We start from the raw sequence: 20959 nt of genomic DNA, 5'->3' as shown, positions 1-20959 counted from the left end.
CTCTTAATAGAGGCTTCTGAATTATTTTGCATGACATACAATATATATGCTTGTATTAAACACTGTAATTTTTTTTTTCAATTCTTTATTTATACAAATTTTTCAAAGGGGATATAGAAAAAAAAAGGAATAGAGGGATTAAGGGAAAAAAAAATACTACATATCATTCTCCTTCCCTGTATATTTCACATAGAAATTTATAAAATAACATTTAATAAAAAAAAAACAAAGAAGAAGAAAAAAAAAAAATAGAGTATTTTATGGTGTCAACCACCAATTCAAAAATTTCACTGTGAATATCCAAGTTCTTATTTTTGGCCGTAGATTTCAACATTTCTCTAAATTTACACAAATTTAGAAACTATCACTTCTTTAAATTTAAATTAAGATATACTATCCATGGAGCCCAAGTCTGCCAGTATTTTGCGACGAATCATTGCAGTTATTTCTTCCATTTTCCGAGTTTCTTCCATAAGGAGAAACCAATCTTGGAGTGTAGGGGGGATTCCTATCTTCGGTATCATAGCTTTTGCAGCTTGTAACATGAAAAGTGTCAGTTGATTCTTTATCGTAGTATCTGTGTGGGGATCGTAATGGAGTATTAATTTCAATAAAAACCATTTGAGATATTTTCCTGCATAAACTTCTCTATTGTTATTATTATATAAAACACTGTAATATAAAGCCCGATGGAGCCATACTGGAAAATCACAGTTCTGACTGGTCATCACCCTAGACATGGAATATTGGCAAATACCAAGACTCATAAGTTTACCTATCACATTGGTTGCACTATTGGCTGAAAAGACCAGTATTTTATTTATTTGAAGGTTCTAGCCTCTATTGAACTATTAACCTCCCCTGGGAGGTCAGTTGCACCTACACCCTAAACTAAAATGTGTTCTATAGCTTCTACTCTTTTCATAGGTTGAGTAGCTACTCTTAAACATCACTGGCCTCTGAGCATGCTCCAAGAACACGGCTCAAAACCCTGACATTATTGACTTCCCTGGTTGGAAGTTGCACATGCTAATCAGCAAACTATGGTGTCCTCAAAAAAACAGATTATGTAGACCAGTTATCCCCAACCAGTAGCTCGTGAGCAACATGTTGCTCTCCAACCCCTTGGATGTTGCTCTCAGTGGCCTCAAAGCAGGAGCTTATTTTTGAATTCCAGGCTTGGAAAACCAGATGTACTGCCAAACAGAGCCTCAAGGGAGGTTGACAATCCACATAGGGGCTACCAAATGGCCAATCACAGCACTTATTTGGAAGCCCAAGAACATTTCTCATGCATATGTTGCTCCCCAACTCCTTTTAATTCTGAATGTTGCTCACGGGTTCAAAAGGGTTGGGGATCCCTGATGTAGACAGTGGCCAACCATATGGAACAACACATGGAACAAAGATGATGAGGAGCAGACTGGATGGGATATAAAGTATAGAGGACAATAACTATGTAACTGGGCTGTTGTACTTGTCAGATGGTTACTGTCTGATAATTTAATGGAAGAGCGTTCCTCAACTAGTTAGGCTTTAGGGCAATTACAGAGTCTTATGGTGCTTTGAGCTTTTTCTAGGTAAAACTTACAGACAAAACACTGGAAACCAGATGCACATGCTTATGTCATAACCACAGCTATTCTTTGTACTTTAAATCTGCAGTTTTGTGCATTTTATCCTGGTGACTTTTACAGTAGTAGCAAAACAACTCGTTGTGTGCCAATAACCCTAAGATTTGGACCACAAGGTCTACTAGAGTGACTCACATGGCCCATATTATGCATTATTCTACATCATGCTAGAAGTAACCTGGACTTGTAATATGCAATATGTATGCTACCATAGCTGAGGACCATGCACTCTATGATTTGTAGTTGGTTGTTAACGTATACTCGTATAATTGTTTGTTACTGTTCATGTACCAGGAAGCATCAAGTCACCTCACCGACGAACCATGAGTGTGGACACTTCAAAAGCGGAAACCAATCCTACTGGAAGTGACTGGACTATTGGGGGAAGCTCAGAGGGAGACCCCAGTGTTAGTCCTACTCTCCCACAAAAGTTTGCCACCCTTCCCAGGCAGTGGACCCCATACGTGGATAAGAACAACTCCTGGGAAGCCAGTGGTAAGGCTGCGCCAGGAAACACTTCTGTCGGACTCTTCTCCAAATCTGGGGAAGGAAAGAAAGAGGCAAAGAAAAAGGACAAAGTTAGTCTCTTTGAAAGAGTAACTGGAAAAAAGGAAGGAAAGAGGCAAAGCCAAGAGAATTTGGACTGGGGCTCTGATGTGAGGTCCCCGGACAGTGTGGCTCCACCAAAATCCTCCGGCTTTGACTCCACAAACCCCTTTTTAACAAACTATAGGATGGGAAACCAGGCAACAGATCAACGGTAATAACCTCCTCTCTTTGTCTTTGCTTTGTGCTTCAACTTACTCAGAATCTAGACGTAGGCAGTTTTATTTGGTAAAGTATCTTTGTCCCAGTTGAGTAGTACATAGCAACCTCTCTGACTTTTTACAAACATCTATTTGACTGCAACGGGTGTTGGACTAAGTCAGACTTTGCCAAACGTACTATATACCACCAAAATTCTGTATACAAGTTTAACAGTTAAAACTGAGTAATACCTTTGCTGCTAAGTACTCTGTGTCAAGTCTATAAATTCCATTGCAAACCACTAGTGAGTCAACATACTGGAGCCTATTTATTAACACAGGGCAAATTTGCACCTGGGCAGTAACCCATAGCAACCAATCATTGATTTTTTTCAGCTAAATGCAAGGAGGACAACGAAAGCAAATATCCAATTTGCCCATGTGCAAATTTGCCCCCTGTTGCCCAGTGTTTATATATGACCCTACTGTTTTTGGGTTGCAGTAGCCAAAGCTAACGCTACCATAATGTTTTTAACCAGTCACTCCCAGTGACCGATATATGCTGCACCAACTGTACAAGAGGTTATAGGTGTCTACCTTCCTTAAAGGGGAACTATCACGAAAATGAAAATTTAATATAAGCTTCCTCACACTGAAATAAGAAATTTTCTAAATACAATCAATTAAACATTCTGAAACAATCAAGTTTATCTTCACTATCCCTCTCTCAGCATCTGTTTCTCTTCATTCTCTCTTCATGCAGCAGTTGGGTGTCAGATATTCACTGACAGTTAGATCCAATATATCTTATAGGGGGGCTCCTTTCCTAGCAGATGTATTAGAGCTCACTCAAATAACTGATTCCAGTACAAACAAAATGTAACAAAATAACTGACTGGCACAAATCCTGCATGTAGAGAGACATGATGTCTGGTGTTTTTAATAGAGTGAGCTCTAATACATCTTCTAGGCAAAAGGAGCCCCCTATAAGATATATTGGATCTAACTGTCAGTGAATATCTGACACCCAACTGCTGCATGAAGAGAGAATGAAGAGAAACAGATGCTGAGAGAGGAATAGTGAAGATAAACTTGATTATTTCAGAAACAATGCAGAATATTTAATTGATGGTATAGGATCCCTTATCCGGAAACCCGATATCCGGAAAGCTCCGAATTACGGAATGGCTGTCTCCCATAGACTCCATTTTATCCAAATAATCAAAATTTTTAAAAATGATTTCCTTTTTCTCTGTAATAATAAAACAGTCGCTTGTACTTGATCCCAACTAAGATATAATTGATCCTTATTGGAAGCAAAACCAGCCTATTGGGTATATTTAATGTTTTAATGAATTTCTAGTAGACTTAAGGCATGAAGACCCAAATTACGGAAAGATCCGTTATCCGGAAAACCCCAGGTCCCGAGCATTCTGGATAACAGGTCCCATACCTGTATTTAGAAAGTTTCTTATTTCAGTATGATGACGCTTATATTACATTTTCATTTTCCCAATAGTTCCCCTTTAACGGTTGCTTACATGAATGTGGTTGGCTTAACTGTGCAGCTTTCATTTTTTTACCTCCTCTGAAATATATAGATCCAGATTGGATTTCATTGCTTTTGTTAGTTGCCAGTCCACAGAGAGGCACTAAACAACGTGTCCGGCTGTGGCCTCCCGCTGCTGTGAGCTCTTGTGCTATTCTGCGGGGGCATTCGTCAGAGATAGACAAGCTGATTCAGCCAACTAATCAGCCGATGTGAAAATTTCTCAATTTGCAGGCAGCGGCAGGTGTGAAAGTAGAAACTGCCTTTAATTTGAAACTGTCGTCGGTACCAATACAGAGGAACCGGAAAAGTTATTAGCAAGGTCATTGGAGATATAGAGTAGGTAATTAGGCAGGTCATGGCAAATGGAGTTTATGTAATTAAGGGAGCGAGTAGCACTGGACACTGGTTTAGTACAAGTATTTAAGTTTTTATTCAATCACAATTTGAGGTCCAGTGAGATGACTGCAGGTACCGATAGGATGTATACGGTAACAATCCAGCTCTCCTTCTGTGTTATTGTGTACTACTCCCCTTACAGCAGCCCAATTTATAATTCAATTAAAGGAGAACTGACACTTAAAGGGATACTGTCATGGGAAAACGCATCAGTTAATAGCGCTGCTCCAGCAGAATTCTGCACTGGAATCTGTTTCTCAAAAGAGCAAACAGATTTTTTTTATATTCAATTTTGAAATCTGACATGGGGCTAGACCTATTGTCAGTTTCCCAGATGCCCCAGTCATGTGACTTGTGACTGCACTTGAGGATGGAACTGCTTTCTGGCAGGCTGTTATTTCTCCTTCTTAGGCTAGGGCCACACGGCGCGATTTTGCCGTGATTCTGCGCTGGGCGAGTTGCGAGTTGCGAGTCGCTGCGGTTTTTAAGCCGAAATAGCTTTGTTAACTTTGGCGCTGGCGTCAATGCAAATCGCGGCGAAATCGCTGCGCTAATTCACACGCGGCGATTCGTTTTCTATTGTCGCCCGAAGTTGCCTCGCTGGGCGTTTCCGGGCGACAGTAGAAAAAGAATCGCCGCGTGTGAATTAGCGCAGCGATTTCGCCGCGATTTGCATTGACGCCAGCGCCAAAGTTAACAAAGCTATTTCGGCTTAAAAACCGCAGCGACTCGCAACTCGCAACTCGCCCAGCGCAGAATCGCGGCAAAATCGCGCCATGTGGCCCTAGCCTTAATGTAACTGAATCAGTCTCAGTGGGACCTGGATTTTACTATTGAGTGCTGTTCTTAGATCTACCAGGGATCTTCATGTGTTAGGGAGCTGCTATCTGGTTACCTTCCCATTGTTCTGTTGTTAGGCTGCTGGGGGGGAAAGGGAGGGGTGATATCACTCCAACTTGTAGTACAGCAGTAAAGAGAGACTGAAGTTTATCAGAGCACATGACAGTCACATGACTGGGGGCAGCTGGGAAACTGACAATATGTCTAGCCCCATACCAGATTTCAAAATTGAATATGAAAAAATCTGTTTGCTCTTTTGAAAAATGGATTTCAGTGCAGAATTCTGCTGGAGCAGCACTATTAACTGATGCGTTTTGAAAAAAACATGTTTTCCCATGTCAGTATCCCTTTAAAGGAACAGATCAGTGTAAACATAAAACTAGGTAAATGGATAGCCTGTGCAAAATAAAAAAATGTTTCTAATATAGTTAGTTAGCCAAAAATGTAATGTATAAAGGCTTAAGTGACTGGATGTCTAACAACAGAACACAACAGGACATTCCTATCTTTGAGAGCCAAATAATCAATCCCCCCCTTCTCAAATCTCATCCTACACAGCCTTTGGTCTGACCCCCAGCTATAGCCACGGGCCACTTGTATAGGCAGCACCATAAATTGACCCTCCTAATCTTTAGTGGCAAGCACACACAACCCGATCTTTTGGTGGGGAGATATTTGCTTGATTTAACAAAGTAAAAATGACTTTTTATTACACTTACTATTGGTTCCATCATTAAAGGGATGGTTCACCTTTAACTTTAGTTAGTATGTTCTAGAATATACATATATAGAATATTCAAATCAATGCAGGGTTACTAGGGACCCTATCAGCCTCTGAAATTGCAAACTGGAGAGCTGCTGAATAAAAAGCTAAATAACTCGAAAAACACAAATAATAAAAAATTAAAACGAATTGCAAATTGTCTCAGAATATCCCTCTCTACATCACACTAACAGTTAAAGGAGAAGGAAAGCTACGGAGGCAGTTTATTGCCAATAGATTAGTCACAATAGTGCAGCTACAACACTATATTTATTCTTCAGAATGCTTTACTATACCTGAATAATGAGCTCTAGAAGCTCTCTCTGTCTGTTTAGGATAGCAGCTGCCATATTAGCTTGGTGTGACATCACTTCCTGCCTGAGTCTCTCCCTGCTCACTCGTAGCTCTGGGCTCAGATTACAGCAGGGAGGAGAGGAGGGAGAGAGGATCAAACTGAGCATGCTCAAGCCCTAGCCCTGGAGGTTTAAGCTGAAAACAGTTAGTCTGATACAGAAGCCCATGAGTACACAATAGAAGGAAAGAAATGTGCTGTTTCTTTTGACAGAGGACTCAGAGCAGCATTACTTTGAGGGATTACTGGTGTATTTATATAGACCTTTCTGATAAATCTTACTTACTTTTAGCCTTTCCTTCTCCTTTAAATCAAAGGTGAACAATGCCTTTAAAGGTAACTTTTATTATGTAGAATGGCCAATTCTAAGAAACTTTTCAATTGGTTTTCATTGTTTATTTTTTATAGCTTTATAGTTATTTGCCTTTTTCTTCTGACTCTTTGCAGCTTTCAAATGGGTGTCGCTGACCCCCATCTAAAAACAAATGCTCTGTAAGGCTACAAATGTATTGTTATTGTTACTTTTTATTATTGATCCTTCTATTCAGGTCCACTCCTATTCATATTCCAGTTTCTTATTGAAATCAGTGCATGGTTGCTAGGGGAATTTGGACCATAGTTACTGGATTGCTTAAAATGCAAATTGAAGAGCTGCTGAATAAAAAGCTAAAAAAGTCAAAAAACACAAATAATAAAAAATGAAAACCAATTGCAAATTGTCTCCGAATATCAATCTCTACATCATACTAACAGTTATCTCAAAGGTGAACAACCCCTTTAAGTAGTAAGGGGATTATGGGTGATGTAGTTAACAACAAATGTCTATACTTTACATGGATAGAGAGTAACAGAAGTGTTTCCTATAATAAGTTCTGTTGTTTTAACCATGCGGCATCTGTTACTCCCCAATGTCTATTCCATAGAGACACATTATTATTATCCCCTGCTTGTAGCGAAACAGCTTTCGTTTCACTGGGTAACAGTCACAATAATTCCTCAGCCTGTAATTAGTGCACTTCCAAGCCTATTTGTAACCTGCACATTACACAATAATGAGACCGAATAACTATGCTAATAGGGAACAGGCGTTCGGCGCCGACTTCCTTACATCCAAAGACGATTTCGCAGAGCCCGCAGTCCCCTTGTAACCAAACCGCCCAACCAGACGCACGTGAAAAACACTTTATTTACGGAAGGCCCAGTGGAAAGGGCTAATTTTCACTGTTGTTAAAGGAAAACTATACCTCCCAAACAATGTAGATCTCTATAAAAAGATATTGCATAAAAGAGCTCATATGTAAAACCCTGCTTCATGTAAATAAACCATTTTCATAATAATATACTTTTTTAGTAGTATGTGCCATTGGGTAATCATAAATAGAAAACTGAAATTTTTTGCTTCCACACTTCTTCCTGTTACAGTTAGAGCTGCAGTATTTCTGGTCAGGTGATCTCTTCTTGTTACAGTCAGAGCTGCAGTATTTCTGGTCAGGTGATCTCTTCCTGTTACAGTTAGAGCTGCAGTATTTCTGGTCAGGTGATCTCTTCCTGTTACAGTTAGAGCTGCAGTATTTCTGGTCAGGTGATCTCTTCCTGTTACAGTTAGAGCTGCAGTATTTCTGGTCAGATGATCTATTCCTGTTATAGTTAGAGCTGCAGTATTTCTGGTCAGGTGATCTCTGAGGCAGCACACAGACCATCACAAATGGTGGTTCAAGGCAAGAGATATAAAAGGGCAAGATTTACTTAAATAAATAGACCAATTTGGTAAGATTCTTTAATATGCCACTTAAAGGAGAAGGAAAGGTTAAAATTAAGTAAACTTTATCAGAAAGGTCCATCTAAATACACCAGTAAACCCCCAAAGTAATGCTGCTCTGAGTCCCCTGTCAAAAGAAACACTGCATTTCTTTCCTTCTATTGTGTACTCATGGGCTTCTGTATCAGACTTCCTACCTTCAGCTTAAACCTCATTGCCCTGGGCAAGAGCATACTCTGTTTGCTTCTCTCACCCCCCTCCCTTCTCTGCTGTAATCTGAGCCCAAATCAGGGAGAGACTCAGGCAGGAAGTGATGTCACACCAAGCTAATATGGCAGCTGCTATCCTAAACAAACAGAGAGTTTCTAGAGCTTTTTACTCGGGTATGGTAAAACATTCTACAGAATAAATATAGCATTCTAGCTTGCACTATTGCAGCTTATCTATTGGCAATAAAATGCCTCCGTAGCTTTCCTTCTCCTTTAATATGTTATACACATCTGTTGCTTAAAGGAAAACTATACCCCCAAAATGAACACTTAAGCAACAGATAGTTCATATCATATTCAGTGGCATATTAAAGAATCTTACCAAACTGGAATATATATTAAAGTAAATATTGCCCTTTTACATCTCTTGCCTTGAGCCACCATTTCATGATGGTCTCTGTGCTGCCTCAGAGATCACCTGACCAGAAATACTGCAGCTCTAACTGTAACAGGAAGAGATCACCTGACCAGAAATACTGCAGCTCTCTAACTGTAACAGGAAGAAGTGTGGAAGCAAAAGACACAACTCTGTCTGTTAATTGGCTCATGTGACCTAACATGTATGGTTTGTTGGTATGTTTGTGAGTACAGTGAATCCTACGATCCCAGGGGGCGGCCCTTGTTTTTTAAAATGGCAATTTTCTATTTATGATTACCCAATGGCACATACTATTAGAAAAGTATATTATTATGAAAAATGTTTTTTTACATGAAGCAGGATTTTACATATGAGCTGTTTTATGCAATATCTTTTTGTAGAGACCTATATTGTTTGGGGGGTATAGTTTTCCTTTAAATATTCATTTTCGGGGTATAGTTTTCCTTTGAGTAAAAAAAAAAAGTATGCTTTTTCTGTTACCTGTGTGTGTTTGCTTCTACCCATTCACAGACAATAGGGATGCACCGAATTCAGCAATATTCGGACTTCGGACGAATCCTTCTGCCCGGCCGAACCAAATCCGAATCCTAATTTATATATGCAAATTAGGGGTGGGGAGTGAAATCGCATAACTTTTTGTCACAAAACAAGGAAGTAAAAAATGTATACCCCTTCCCACCCCTAAATTGCATATGCCGAATCTTCCGTGAAGGATTCAGGGGTTTGGCTGAATCCAAAATAGTGGATTTGGTGAATCCCTACCAGACAATATGTGAGATTTCACATGATGGTTGGGTGAAAGGCATCATGAAATAAATAATAATAATAATAAGTAATTTATGAATGTAAGTGTAATGTGCAAAGCATAAAACAAAAGTGAAAATAACAATAAGGCCATCCCCATGTTGTTGACCTCTAGTGGCTGTACCATTGCTGAATCAGCATCTAAACCTTTCTTTCTCTCTATATATATATATATTAGCTCACGGCCAAAGTTTTCATCGAGCGAAGCCCTCGGAACAACACAAATGGGGCGAATTGGAGCCGAACACCATCAGCACAACCTCAGATCAACGGTAAGTGAGCAGTAGTGATGGGCAAATCTGTCCCGTTTCACTTCGCTGAAAAATTTGTGAAACGCATTGGCCAATGGGCGTCAAAATAATTTTGACGAGTGTAAATTTTTATTTGTGCGACAATTTTTACATGCACGACTTGCTAAAGTCCAAATGCATTAAATTAAATTAAATGGGTGTGCACATTTTTTACACGAGCGACTTTTGTAACATCGAATTAGTTTGACGGCAAATTTTTGTAGCAGCTTCACGAGAAAAATTTGTAGATGGCAAAATGCAAAAAATCGCCGCAAATCCATGTCTGGCGAATAAGTTCGCCCATCACTAGTGAGCAGTTTTGTACTAATGCATCGCAACATAGTGTGCACGACTTATTGAGTGGAAGTAACCCACTCTCACTCAGGGAAGTGTAAAGGAACAGTAATAGCAAAAAATAGAAGTGTTTAAAATGAAAGACAGTATAATGTAATGTTGCCCTGCACTGGTAAATCTGGCGTGTTTGTGTCAGAAACACTACTATAGTTTATATAAACAAGCTGCTGTGTAGCCATGGGGGCAGCCATTCAAGCACAGGATACACAGTAGATAACAGATAAGTACTACTATAGTTTATATAAACAAGCTGCTGTGTAGCCATGGGGGCAGCCATTCAAGCACAGGATACACAGTAGATAACAGATAAGTACTACTATAGTTTATATAAACAAGCTGCTGTGTAGCCATGGGGGCAGCCATTCAAGCACAGGATACACAGTAGATAACAGATAAGTACTACTATAGTTTATATAAACAAGCTGCTGTGTAGCCATGGGGCAGCCATTCAAGCATATATAGTTTATATAAACTATAGTAAAGCAGAGCAACAGTACATTATATTTTAATTACTTTCAAACATTTAGATTTTTTGGTGTTACTGTTCCTTTAAGTCTGATTCCTGTGTCTGTGGGAGAGTGACATCAACTTCCATAAGATTCTAATCTCTGCAGGTGGTTTATACCTCTGAGCCAATCCAATAATTTTCAACCATTGCTCTGTTACTTCCTGTATGTAAATTTCACTCCTTTACTTTCTGTCAATCTATCACATTCTCTATTGCTATCTCCATGTTACTGCTCCACTGCTCCTATGTCTTTATTTCTTTTGCCTTCTATTCTGACTTTTTCTTCATGTCTTTCTTTTCCTGCCTTTTCATCTGTATTACTCCTTGAGTATGTTTCCTATTTCCACCCTCCTCTGTCACTTCTTCCATCATATTGTCTGTCTCTGTCACTTCATTCCTGTCTTTTGGTCCTCTCCTGTCTCTTTCACTCTGTCTCTGTTGCTTCATTGTCTCTGCTTCTTTAATGAATCTTGTATCTCATCTGTTTCTCCTCCTTCTTTCATGTCTGTTTCTGCCACTTCATTCCTGTCTTTTTGTCCTCTCCTGTCTCTTTCACTCTTGTTTCCTTCTGTCTCTGACTCTCTATGTCTCATTTCCTTTGTTACTTTTACTCTTTTTTTTCTTCCATATCTGTCTCTTTTGCTTTCTTGTCTCTGCTTCCTTAAAGTGGACCTGTCACCCAGACATAAAAAGCTGTATAATAAAAGTCCTTTTCAAATTAAACATGAAATCTATTTTTTTTTTATGTTTATAAAAGCATTCATGGCTGTTGTAAGCTCATTTAAAAATCTCAGCTGTCAATCAAATATTGTCTGCCCCTCCTCTATGCCTTAGTCATAGAGGCAGGGCAGACAATCACTTTCACTTTCCATTCAGCACCCTGCTTCCTTGTCTCTGCTTCCTTAATGCACCTTGTATCCCATCTGTTTTTCCCTTCTTTCATGTCTGTCTCTGCCACTTCATTTCTTTCTTTTTGTCCTCTCCTGTCTCTTTCACTCTTGTTTCCTTCTGTCTCTGACTTTCTGTGTGTAATTTCCTTCCTGTCACGTTCACTCTTTTTTCTTTCCTCTTTCTCTTTTGCTTCCTTAATGCACCTTGTATCCAATCTTTTTGTCCCTTATTTCATGTCTGTCTCTGCCACTTAATTCCTTTTTTGTCCACTCCTGTCTCTTTCATTCTTGTTTCCTTCTGTCTCTGACTCTCTGTGTGTCATTTCCTTCATGTCAATTTCACTCTTTTTTTCCTTCCATCTCTTTCTCTTTTGCTTCCTTAATTTACCTTGTATCCCATCTGTTTCTTCCTTCTTTTATGTCTGTTTCTGCCATTTCATTCCTGTCTTTTTATCCTTTCCTGTTTCTTTTACTATTGTTTCCTTCTTTCTCTCTCTGTGTCATACGATTCCTGTCTCTTTCGCTCTGGTTTCCTTTTGTCTCTGGTTGTCATTTCCTTCCTGTCTCTTTAACTCTGTTTTCCTTCTGTCGCTCGCTCTCAGTATTATTCCCTTCCTGTTTCTGGCTCTCTGTTCCATTGCCTTCTTTCTCCATGTTACCATTTTATTTTTTCAGTACTTATTTTTCCCTTTTTTGGCTCTGATTTATATTGTGTTTGTGTCTGTGTTACTCCCCCACTTTATCTGCTCCTTCCTCTCTTGTTGTGCCATGCTATTGCCGCCTCCTGCACTTTTATCCTGGGTTGGAATTTCACCTGAAGCAGCCACATTCCAACCCTAACACTCCCCAAACCCTCCAGTATCTAATTTGTAGTCTTTCCATCTGAAATCACTCCTTTTCACACCTGTGCAATCATTTGCTTGTGTATTTGATGTGACTACTACATGTGTAGCAATGTCCATTCCATGGTGCCGGCACCCGCTAGTCTCAATGCTTATTTGGCACTGCCTCAGACCTAATTAGAACTTGGAATGGGTGCGGAAGATTCCAGAGGTACAATAGAAAAAATGTAATGGGAAAAAGCCTCAATTTGGCTTTTCTTATCTTTCATTGTGCTCCTTCCAATTCCCCAGCAATTACTGCTGCAAAACCAACATCTGCAATTTAGATCTTTTAGTCTCACAAAACAGAACAAGTGACGTAACATAGGAAGAAAGAGAGAAGTGCAATCAATAGTGAAATATTTTGCCTTAATTTATCTGTTATGTAGCTCCATGCTGGTGTATAAAGGACAAGGTACAATATATCTGTCTGTTAAAGTACTTAAAGGGGGTCTATTGTCCCCAGATAGCTCATTTATTCTCTAATAACTCTGCCCAAACACAGACACAACACAATGTGGCCTTTGTCAGTTCCATCTACTCACTCTGAAAAACTGTCAGCCATAAATGATTGCTTTTCTTACAGAGCAGCTTATTCCTGCAGGCGGAGCTGGAAAAATAGTTTTGAGTTTCTGCAGAGTTTAAAAGAAAAAAAACCGTCAGAAATTGGAACATTTAAGAGCAAAGTCAGTTTCTAGAACAGAACCAGTTCCAGTTTTTAACTGGACACTTGCACTTGCTTAGTACGACAAGTGCAAAAATCCAATGTAATCGCCATTTATAACTTAGTTTTGTTCATTGTTGCAGAGGTCACTTAGTGTTCTGTTAATTGCACAATTTTTAGCTACATGGGTGAAACCGAGAATCTGCACTGCTATATCTAACGTGTTACACATGCATTTAACTGGCATCATTGTGGGGTTGAATTGTGTTGTCTCAAGCATGCAGATCTCTCTGTACAGACTATGAGCAAACTTAGGGACTGTTCCTGCTGAATTGTGCTTAGTACAGGGAATACCTATGCTGCCATAGTTTTATGGGATCTCTCTGTACAGACTATGAGCAAATTTAGGGGACTGTTCCTGCTGAATTGTGCTTAGTACAGGGGAATACCTATGCTGCTATAGTTTTATGGGATCTCTCTGTACAGACTATGAGCAAACTTAGGGACTGTTCCTGCTGAATTGTGCTTAGTACAGGGGAATACCTATACTGTCATAGTTTTATGGGATCTCTCTGTACAGACTATGAGCAAACTTAGGGTCTGTTCCTGCTGAATTGTGCTTAGTACAGGGAATACCTATGCTGCCATAGTTTTATGGGATCTCTCTGTACAGACTATGAGCAAACTTAGGGACTGTTCCTGCTGAATTGTGCTTAGTACAGGGAATACCTATGCTGCCATAGTTTTATGGGATCTCTCTGTACAGACTATGAGCAAACTTAGGGTCTGTTCCTGCTGAATTGTGCTTAGTACAGGGAATACCTATGCTGCCATAGTTTTATGGGATCTCTCTGTACAGACTATGAGCAAACTTAGGGGACTGTTCCTGCTGAATTGTGCTTAGTACAGGGAATACCTATGCTGCCATAGTTTTATGGGATCTCTCTGTACAGACTATATATATATATATATATATATATATATATATATATATATATATATATGTGTATGTATATATATATATATATATATATATATATCTGTGGAGGTTATGGGACAACCCTGTTTCAACACCAGTGTTAAATCATTTTTTTTGTATTTCTCTTTACACATGATCAAACTTATCAAACTTAGGAGGCTCATTTCCTTCTGAATTGTCCTTAGTGCAACTATGCCACAATAAGTTAGGGTTAGCAGCTCATTTGAAAATTCCTGGACACATCTACTAAATACATGTTGCAGGGCTGTACCGATTGTCTTCACATGAAGTTTCAATCAGTGCAGCCCTTCTAGCTGGATAAGTGAAATCAAGTGATCTCAGCATGTGTATGACCACGTGTCTTGTTGTCCAGCCTATGAGCAACTCTTGGGATGTCCATCCCTGCACTGAACTTAGACCACGACTTCTGGGCCACAAGGCTGGGCCTACTGACTTCTCTGGGTTGAGCTTTGAGAGTTTATATGAAAGCCATGGGGATACCCTGTTGGGACACAGTGATAACCAAGCTTAGCCAATAACACCATCACAGAAGAGAAAAAGGAAAATAACTATGTTTTCTTCTTAATATTTTTAATAGGCGATATACAAACCGGAATGTATAGTGGCCCTTTAAATGAGCCCTTGTGTGCCCTACTGTCATCATTTTGTACTGCGCCTCAGGAACTGTCAGTGCTATACTGGCAATCTGTACTGGGGACCAATTAGGTAAATAAATGTGTCCTTGTGCCGCACTATCCGTGTGAATCATCATTTTTAATTGGTCTTCCTGGTCATGGAAACTTTAACCACCTGCAGCTTTTAATGATGCGATGAGTAAATAGAGAGAAGGCCGTGAGAGGGAGGCTTGGGCACTGCTATCTGGGCTTTCTCTGGGCATTCCTGATTTATTTCTCCCCATAAACAACTGGGACTTGGGATCATTAGGAAAGATTTACTTCACCTCTGCTCCTCTCACTTCCCTTCTTCTGCTCCCAGATGGTGTGTTTATTAGAGATAAAGCCTCTGATTTAGCTACTTGATATCTTATATATATACTGTGGTAATTACAGCAACATTAACAAGCTCTTCCAGTACTTTGAGCAAATGCTACAAACATATTCGCTACTTCCTATTGGCCCATCATATTTCATAGAGATGTAACTTCCTTAAAGCCATCAACAGTATAATAGACAATGTCACCGCTGGTATTGATCTTCATTTAAAGGGGAAGGAAACCTAGTTGGCGCAAAAACCCTCCCCCCCCCTCCCATGTGTTGCCCACCCTCCCTCCTCCCCCCTGGCCTACCCGTCCCGCTGGGCAAATGCCCCTAACTTGTTACTTACCCTTCTGCGCAGGTCCAGTCCAGGGAGTTCACAGACAACGACAGACTAAGTACTTTTGGCGCATGCGCAGTAGATCTGTACCGGCGAAATGCTCCTACTGCGCATGCGCCAAAACGCCGCTCAAAGCAGGAAGAAGATCGCGTGGAAGAAGATGGCGTCTGTGAACTCCCTGGACTGGAACTGCGCAGAAGGGTAAGTAACAAGTTAGGGGCATTTGCCCAGTGGGACGGGTAGGCCAGGGGGATGGAGGGAGGGTGGGCAACACACGGGGGGGGAGGGTTTTTGCACCAACTAGGTTTCCTTCCCCCCTTTAAAGTGGACCTGTCACCCAGACACAAAAATAATATAAATATAAAAATAATAAAAGTCCTTTTAAAATTAAACATGAAATCCAATTTCTATTTTTTATTAAAGCATTCATAGCTGTTGTAAGCTCATTTAAAAATCTCAGCTGTCAATCAAATATTGTCTGCCCCTCCTCTATGCCTTAGGCCAGTGATCCCCAACCAGTAGCTCGTGAGTAACATGTTGCTCCCCAAACCCCTTGGATGTTGCTCCCAGTGGCCTCAAAGCAGGTGATTATTTTTGAATTCCAGTCTTGGAGGCAAGTTTTGGTTGCAAAAAAAAACAGCTGTATTGCCTAATAGAGTCTCCTGTAGGCTGCCAGTCCACATAGGGGCTTCCAAATAGCCAATCACAGCCCATCGTTGGCATCCTCAGGAACTATTTTCATGCTTATGTTGCTCCCCAACCCTCAATTACTTTCACTTTCCATTCAGCACTTCCTACATGTCACTGCTCTCCCCACATTCCCCCCAATCTCTTCACCATTTAATTGTGTAGCCAGGACATGGGGATGGACATCAGGTCCCCCATTCTGGTGCACAAACAAGATTCTGAGATGATACAGTGTCTTAATAACAGTGTCCACAAAATGGCTCCTTCCTGCTTGTTATAATTATGAATTCCCAGACTGAAGGAAACAAGATTCAAATAATTTATATAGTGTAATTAAAGTTCATTTTGCTTGACTAATGTGATAAAATAGGATTGGGAATCATTTTTTAGGGTGACGGACCCCTTTAATAATATATGGTTGCTAGGCTCACTTCTCCTAGAAACCGGATATGCATTTGAAAAAAAGAGACCCAGAAGAGGGCTCGAAGAGAACACATGCTTGGGATTCAACTGCCTCATCTTTAGGTGCAAAAAAGCTATTGGGGCCCTGTACTTACCTGCAGGGCCTCAACATCAGGTGTTTTTACACCTATTAATTCCCTGTAGTCTCACAGTTCATTTGTTTCCCATTCAATGGAGTCACTGATCAGAGCAGCCATTGGGGGGGCAGGTTAGAGTTCCCTTTGGAGAGAGAAAGAAGGGCAACTAACTTTAAAAAATCAGCACCAATTGCACAGCTGCTTTCATCTGTTCATCTACAGCGTACAAAATGTGAGCTTCCTCTTTAAATACTAAGGGAGTTATTTACTAAAACTCGATTTTATATCATATTTTTATTAAACCAAGCTCGACCAAACTCCGCTCGAAAAAGTCGGGTCAGGAAAAAAACTCTATAAAATCTAGTGAAAACTCAAAATTTTTCTCGTATTTGACGCTCGAATCATTCGATTTTTTCAGGTTATCGTCTGAAAACCCCACATTTTTCGGATGAAACCCAGAGCAGATGACGATATCTTCAAATTATAAAAGGGGCATGTGCCCATGACTTCTACATGACTTAGGCAGGTTTGAGATGGTGGATTTTCAGGACTTTTAGGACTTTTAGCCGCTTTTGGGTAAAACAAATCTCTAAAAAAAAATCGAGGTTTAGTAAATAAACCCATACGAGTTATAGTTAAAGCTGGAGGATGGGACGAAGGATATTCCTGCAGTATTTTAGGGGTACACTCCTTCATTAACCCAAAACCCCTAATCATTTCAATCTTCATCATACCTGGCCTATTTAATAAAAGCCCCCTTTTCCTTGGTTCATCATTTATTGCCAGGATGGGTAATTTAACCACATCACCCAATGGTTCCAGTTTAGGTGACCCCCCCCCATTAGGGACAGGGCTTGCTGTAAAAGTGTCAGGGTCACGGATCAGTTGCTTCAGTGATGGGGGTATTTATATACAATCTACACATGACCATATTCTCTTTTAATACTAAGGGCTTCCTTCAACGATAATGAACTCCCCAAGCCGTTCCGTTACACAGAATAGAACCTGATAATGGGCAGGGAGCTCCTTTTAATGAAGGGGAGAATGTTTGCAATTATTTGCCATGCCGATATATATGGCATTCTCCATAGTGTTAATATTCACTGCATTACTGGTCAGTGTCATGGAGATAATTAATGATGAGTTCATATTCATCTCTTTTCTGTACATTATTCAAATAAGATATATATATATATATATATATATATAAAGAGCAGCAGATATGGGCCGCACTCCCTGATCTAAGGTAATACCTGGGTGCTCATGCAAATATAATTCATAACAGGTAAGAGGTGATGGCACTCACTTGCAGAAAAAACAAACTGAGGGTAAAAATAAAAAAAGTTTATTAATCCAACGTTTTGGTCCCACACAAGGACCTTTCTCAAGGAAACTTTATTTTATATATATATATATATATATATATATATATATATATATATATATATATATATATATATATATATATATATATATATATATATATATATATATATATATATATACTATCCAAGAAGAAAGGTGCACACCAGGATTTTTAATAAGTTAAAACTTCATGTTTATTAAATAAATTAAAATAGAACCGGCCAACGTTTCAGTCTGTCTCTAAGACCTTTATCAAGACCAAGGTAGATGATCTAATCTTTAACTAATTGATGGATGGTGTGCGTTTTTGGACTTTGGAATGTCTGTTATATTGTTGACTCCACATACATACATAAATATATAATATATATAGTGAATAAAGTACCCCCTCTTGTAAAATATAAGGATATTATTAGTTACCGAGGAGTTTCATGATCATATAAAAGTACGAGGCCGAAGGCCGAGTGTTTTTATACAGGTTATGGAACTCCGAGGTAACTTCTAATATCCTCATATTTTACAACTGGGGGTACTTTATTTATTATAATACACAAGTTTTAGTGAGTCATGTGACAGAAATGACATCACTACTCACCGTTTATAACTGATGACATCACTACTCACCGTTTATAAGGATATAATTTACAGGATATTCATGGCTTTTGTGTATTATATATATATATAATGTATGTGGAGTCAACAATATAACAGAAATATAGGCTAAAAAGGCTCTAACATAGAAGTCGTGGTTGGAAAGCAACTCCGATATACCTTACAATATTCCCATCTTTAAAATGAGAACATCTTTGTTGCTACCACTTCATTTAGCCACACTTTATCTTTTGTACTTCTACCATTCCACCTTTATGGTAATCACCATAACTGAGAAGACAGAGAGATATCCTATCAAGGTTGTGTTGAAAGAGCACTAAATAGTGATAGTCAGACTTACAGGAACTTCTTTACTATTCTTTACTCAGAGCAAGATAAAAATGGTGCAGTCCGCTATGTATTTCCCACAAAACAATTCTCACAGACGCTTGAGACCATTGCAGGTGATAATATAATACACAAAACTGTTCAGAGGCAAGAACCTTTTATTTCCTCCTGTTGTAACCTTGTCAGTCACTTTCTGATGTTTATCTTGTAGGAGACGGGACCTTTTAACGGTTCAGGGCATTACAGTCACCTTACTCGCAACGAAGTGGAGCGGGAACTATCCAAGCACAAGGAGCTCCTGAAGAAGAAGGACAGTCACATTCGTGAACTTGAAGACTACATTGATGACTTGTTGGTGCGGGTAATGGAGGAGACCCCTGGCATCTTGCGTGTGCCTTATATACCCTCCAAGAAAGCTGGAAAATTCCCCCAGAGCTAATAAGTATCTGCCTACAGCCCACTTTGTTACTTTTGCTGCCAGAATGACCTACCCTACAGCCAAGACCAATTGGTCTGCTCTGTGTCCATTTCTGGCTCTGATTGGTCAGTCACCCAGTCTGAGACCCGCCTACAGAGACTGTTGCTGGTCTCTAGGAATTGTTATAATCAAAAGCAAAGTTACGATCTCAAATATTTTGGTGAAATGAAGTTTAAAAAATGGTGCTTTAAAAAGTGTTGGCTACACAAGCTAAAGTGGCATTTGTAGACTTAACATTTTGTGCCATTACTTTGTGTGTGTGTGAATGAGATTCACTTCAATCTAATTTAAATTTTATTGAGAGCAAAGCGTACAAAAGACTGAAACATAATAATATTACATATACCCCCCTCTGCCATAGTCAACTTTTCCCTGCAGTGATTGTGAGTCTTTAGTGGTCTGTCTACTGAAAAACAAAAATGTTGTGTTGTGCTTAGCTCTGCCTCAACTACACATGGCCTGTCTTCTCACACAGCTTTAAATACATACAGGCTTAAACAAAAAAAAAAAAAGAGGCGCCGCAGCAGCAGAAAACGAGTCCTCCAGAAAGCCGAAGTTTAAAATATAATTGTTTCCTCTATGGTGTTCGTTATGTGTTCTAGAGAATGATAGTAAGCTCTTTCTTCTTGTGGTTTCTTCTGGAGTCAGCCATTTCTTCTGAATATTGCCTATACTTCTGAAGTTAAACGTATCTACTTACTGTTGCTTCTGGAGTAAGCCCTTTCTGCTTGGTATTGCCTCCTAACAGGGTCATTTTTATATCCCCCAGGAGTTGTAATACACAGTTCACTCTATATGGAGATGAGCTATGTTTCATCTGTTCTTTATATAAAAGGGGCACAGATTTGAATCCCATCTATAGTACTGATCATAGGAAAATGGAAATCTGAGGCCATGTAAAGTTTGGGAATAAATTGGCGATTCGGTGTACTGCTTACGGTTATACAAGTAAAGCAAATGTCCTAGGACTTCATTGATAAAACTGAAAAGACCGTAATGGCATTTCCAGAAGAGGAAGACTACTTTTGGGGCAAAGATATCAAAGCTGCAGGACATTTAAGACTTGTAGTTCATAGCAGCTGAAATGTCACAATCCTGACACTTGTTTTACGGCAATAATTTCCTGACCCACATCTCTGAGTCTCTGCACCAGGTCTGTGTTTGCCAATATGCCCACACACTGGTACTGATCCTTTTGTTCTACAACTTCTCTATGTAGATCCAAGCTCTTCTTGGTACGTTAGAGATGCTCTTGGCTTCACAACAGATTTTGAACCCTACGTGGTGAGAAAATCGAGGAAGAATCAGGCAATGTTCAATGAAGTGCTCATTATTGATTCAAAAGCGCTTCCTAAGCACTAAGACTCTCTAGATTTTCTTCTCTAGAAGACTCTAGATTTTATTTTAATTGACAGCTTTAAAGCTATAAAGAGCAATGAACAATAAAGCAACCCAATCTTCTGGGCATGATGTTGTAGAGATGACATACAAACTTTGCCTTTTGAGAGAGAAAATATTGTGGGATTGGAGAAGCAAAGCCCTTGAGCCCAGGAGGA

General features: G+C 39.5%; 1 protein-coding gene across 1 annotated transcript in view; it reads left to right on the top strand.

Moving 5' to 3' along the window:
• The window catches only part of rab11fip2.L (RAB11 family interacting protein 2 (class I) L homeolog), a gene marked incomplete at its 5' end in the record, with an annotated part of 38914 nt that extends 18999 nt beyond the window's left edge, over positions 1 to 19915 (top strand). The window contains 3 exon segments of the mRNA NM_001095838.1: positions 1929 to 2394; positions 9673 to 9766; positions 19137 to 19915. Of these exon segments, the coding sequence (NP_001089307.1) occupies positions 1929 to 2394; positions 9673 to 9766; positions 19137 to 19364 (788 nt within the window). The 3' untranslated portion in view covers positions 19365 to 19915.
• Positions 19916 to 20959: the final 1044 nt, after the last annotated feature.

This window comes from Xenopus laevis, chromosome 7L, assembly GCF_017654675.1.
Source record: "Xenopus laevis strain J_2021 chromosome 7L, Xenopus_laevis_v10.1, whole genome shotgun sequence".
NCBI classification, from domain to species: domain Eukaryota; kingdom Metazoa; phylum Chordata; class Amphibia; order Anura; family Pipidae; genus Xenopus; species Xenopus laevis.
This window is presented reverse-complemented; position numbering and strand designations above follow the sequence as displayed.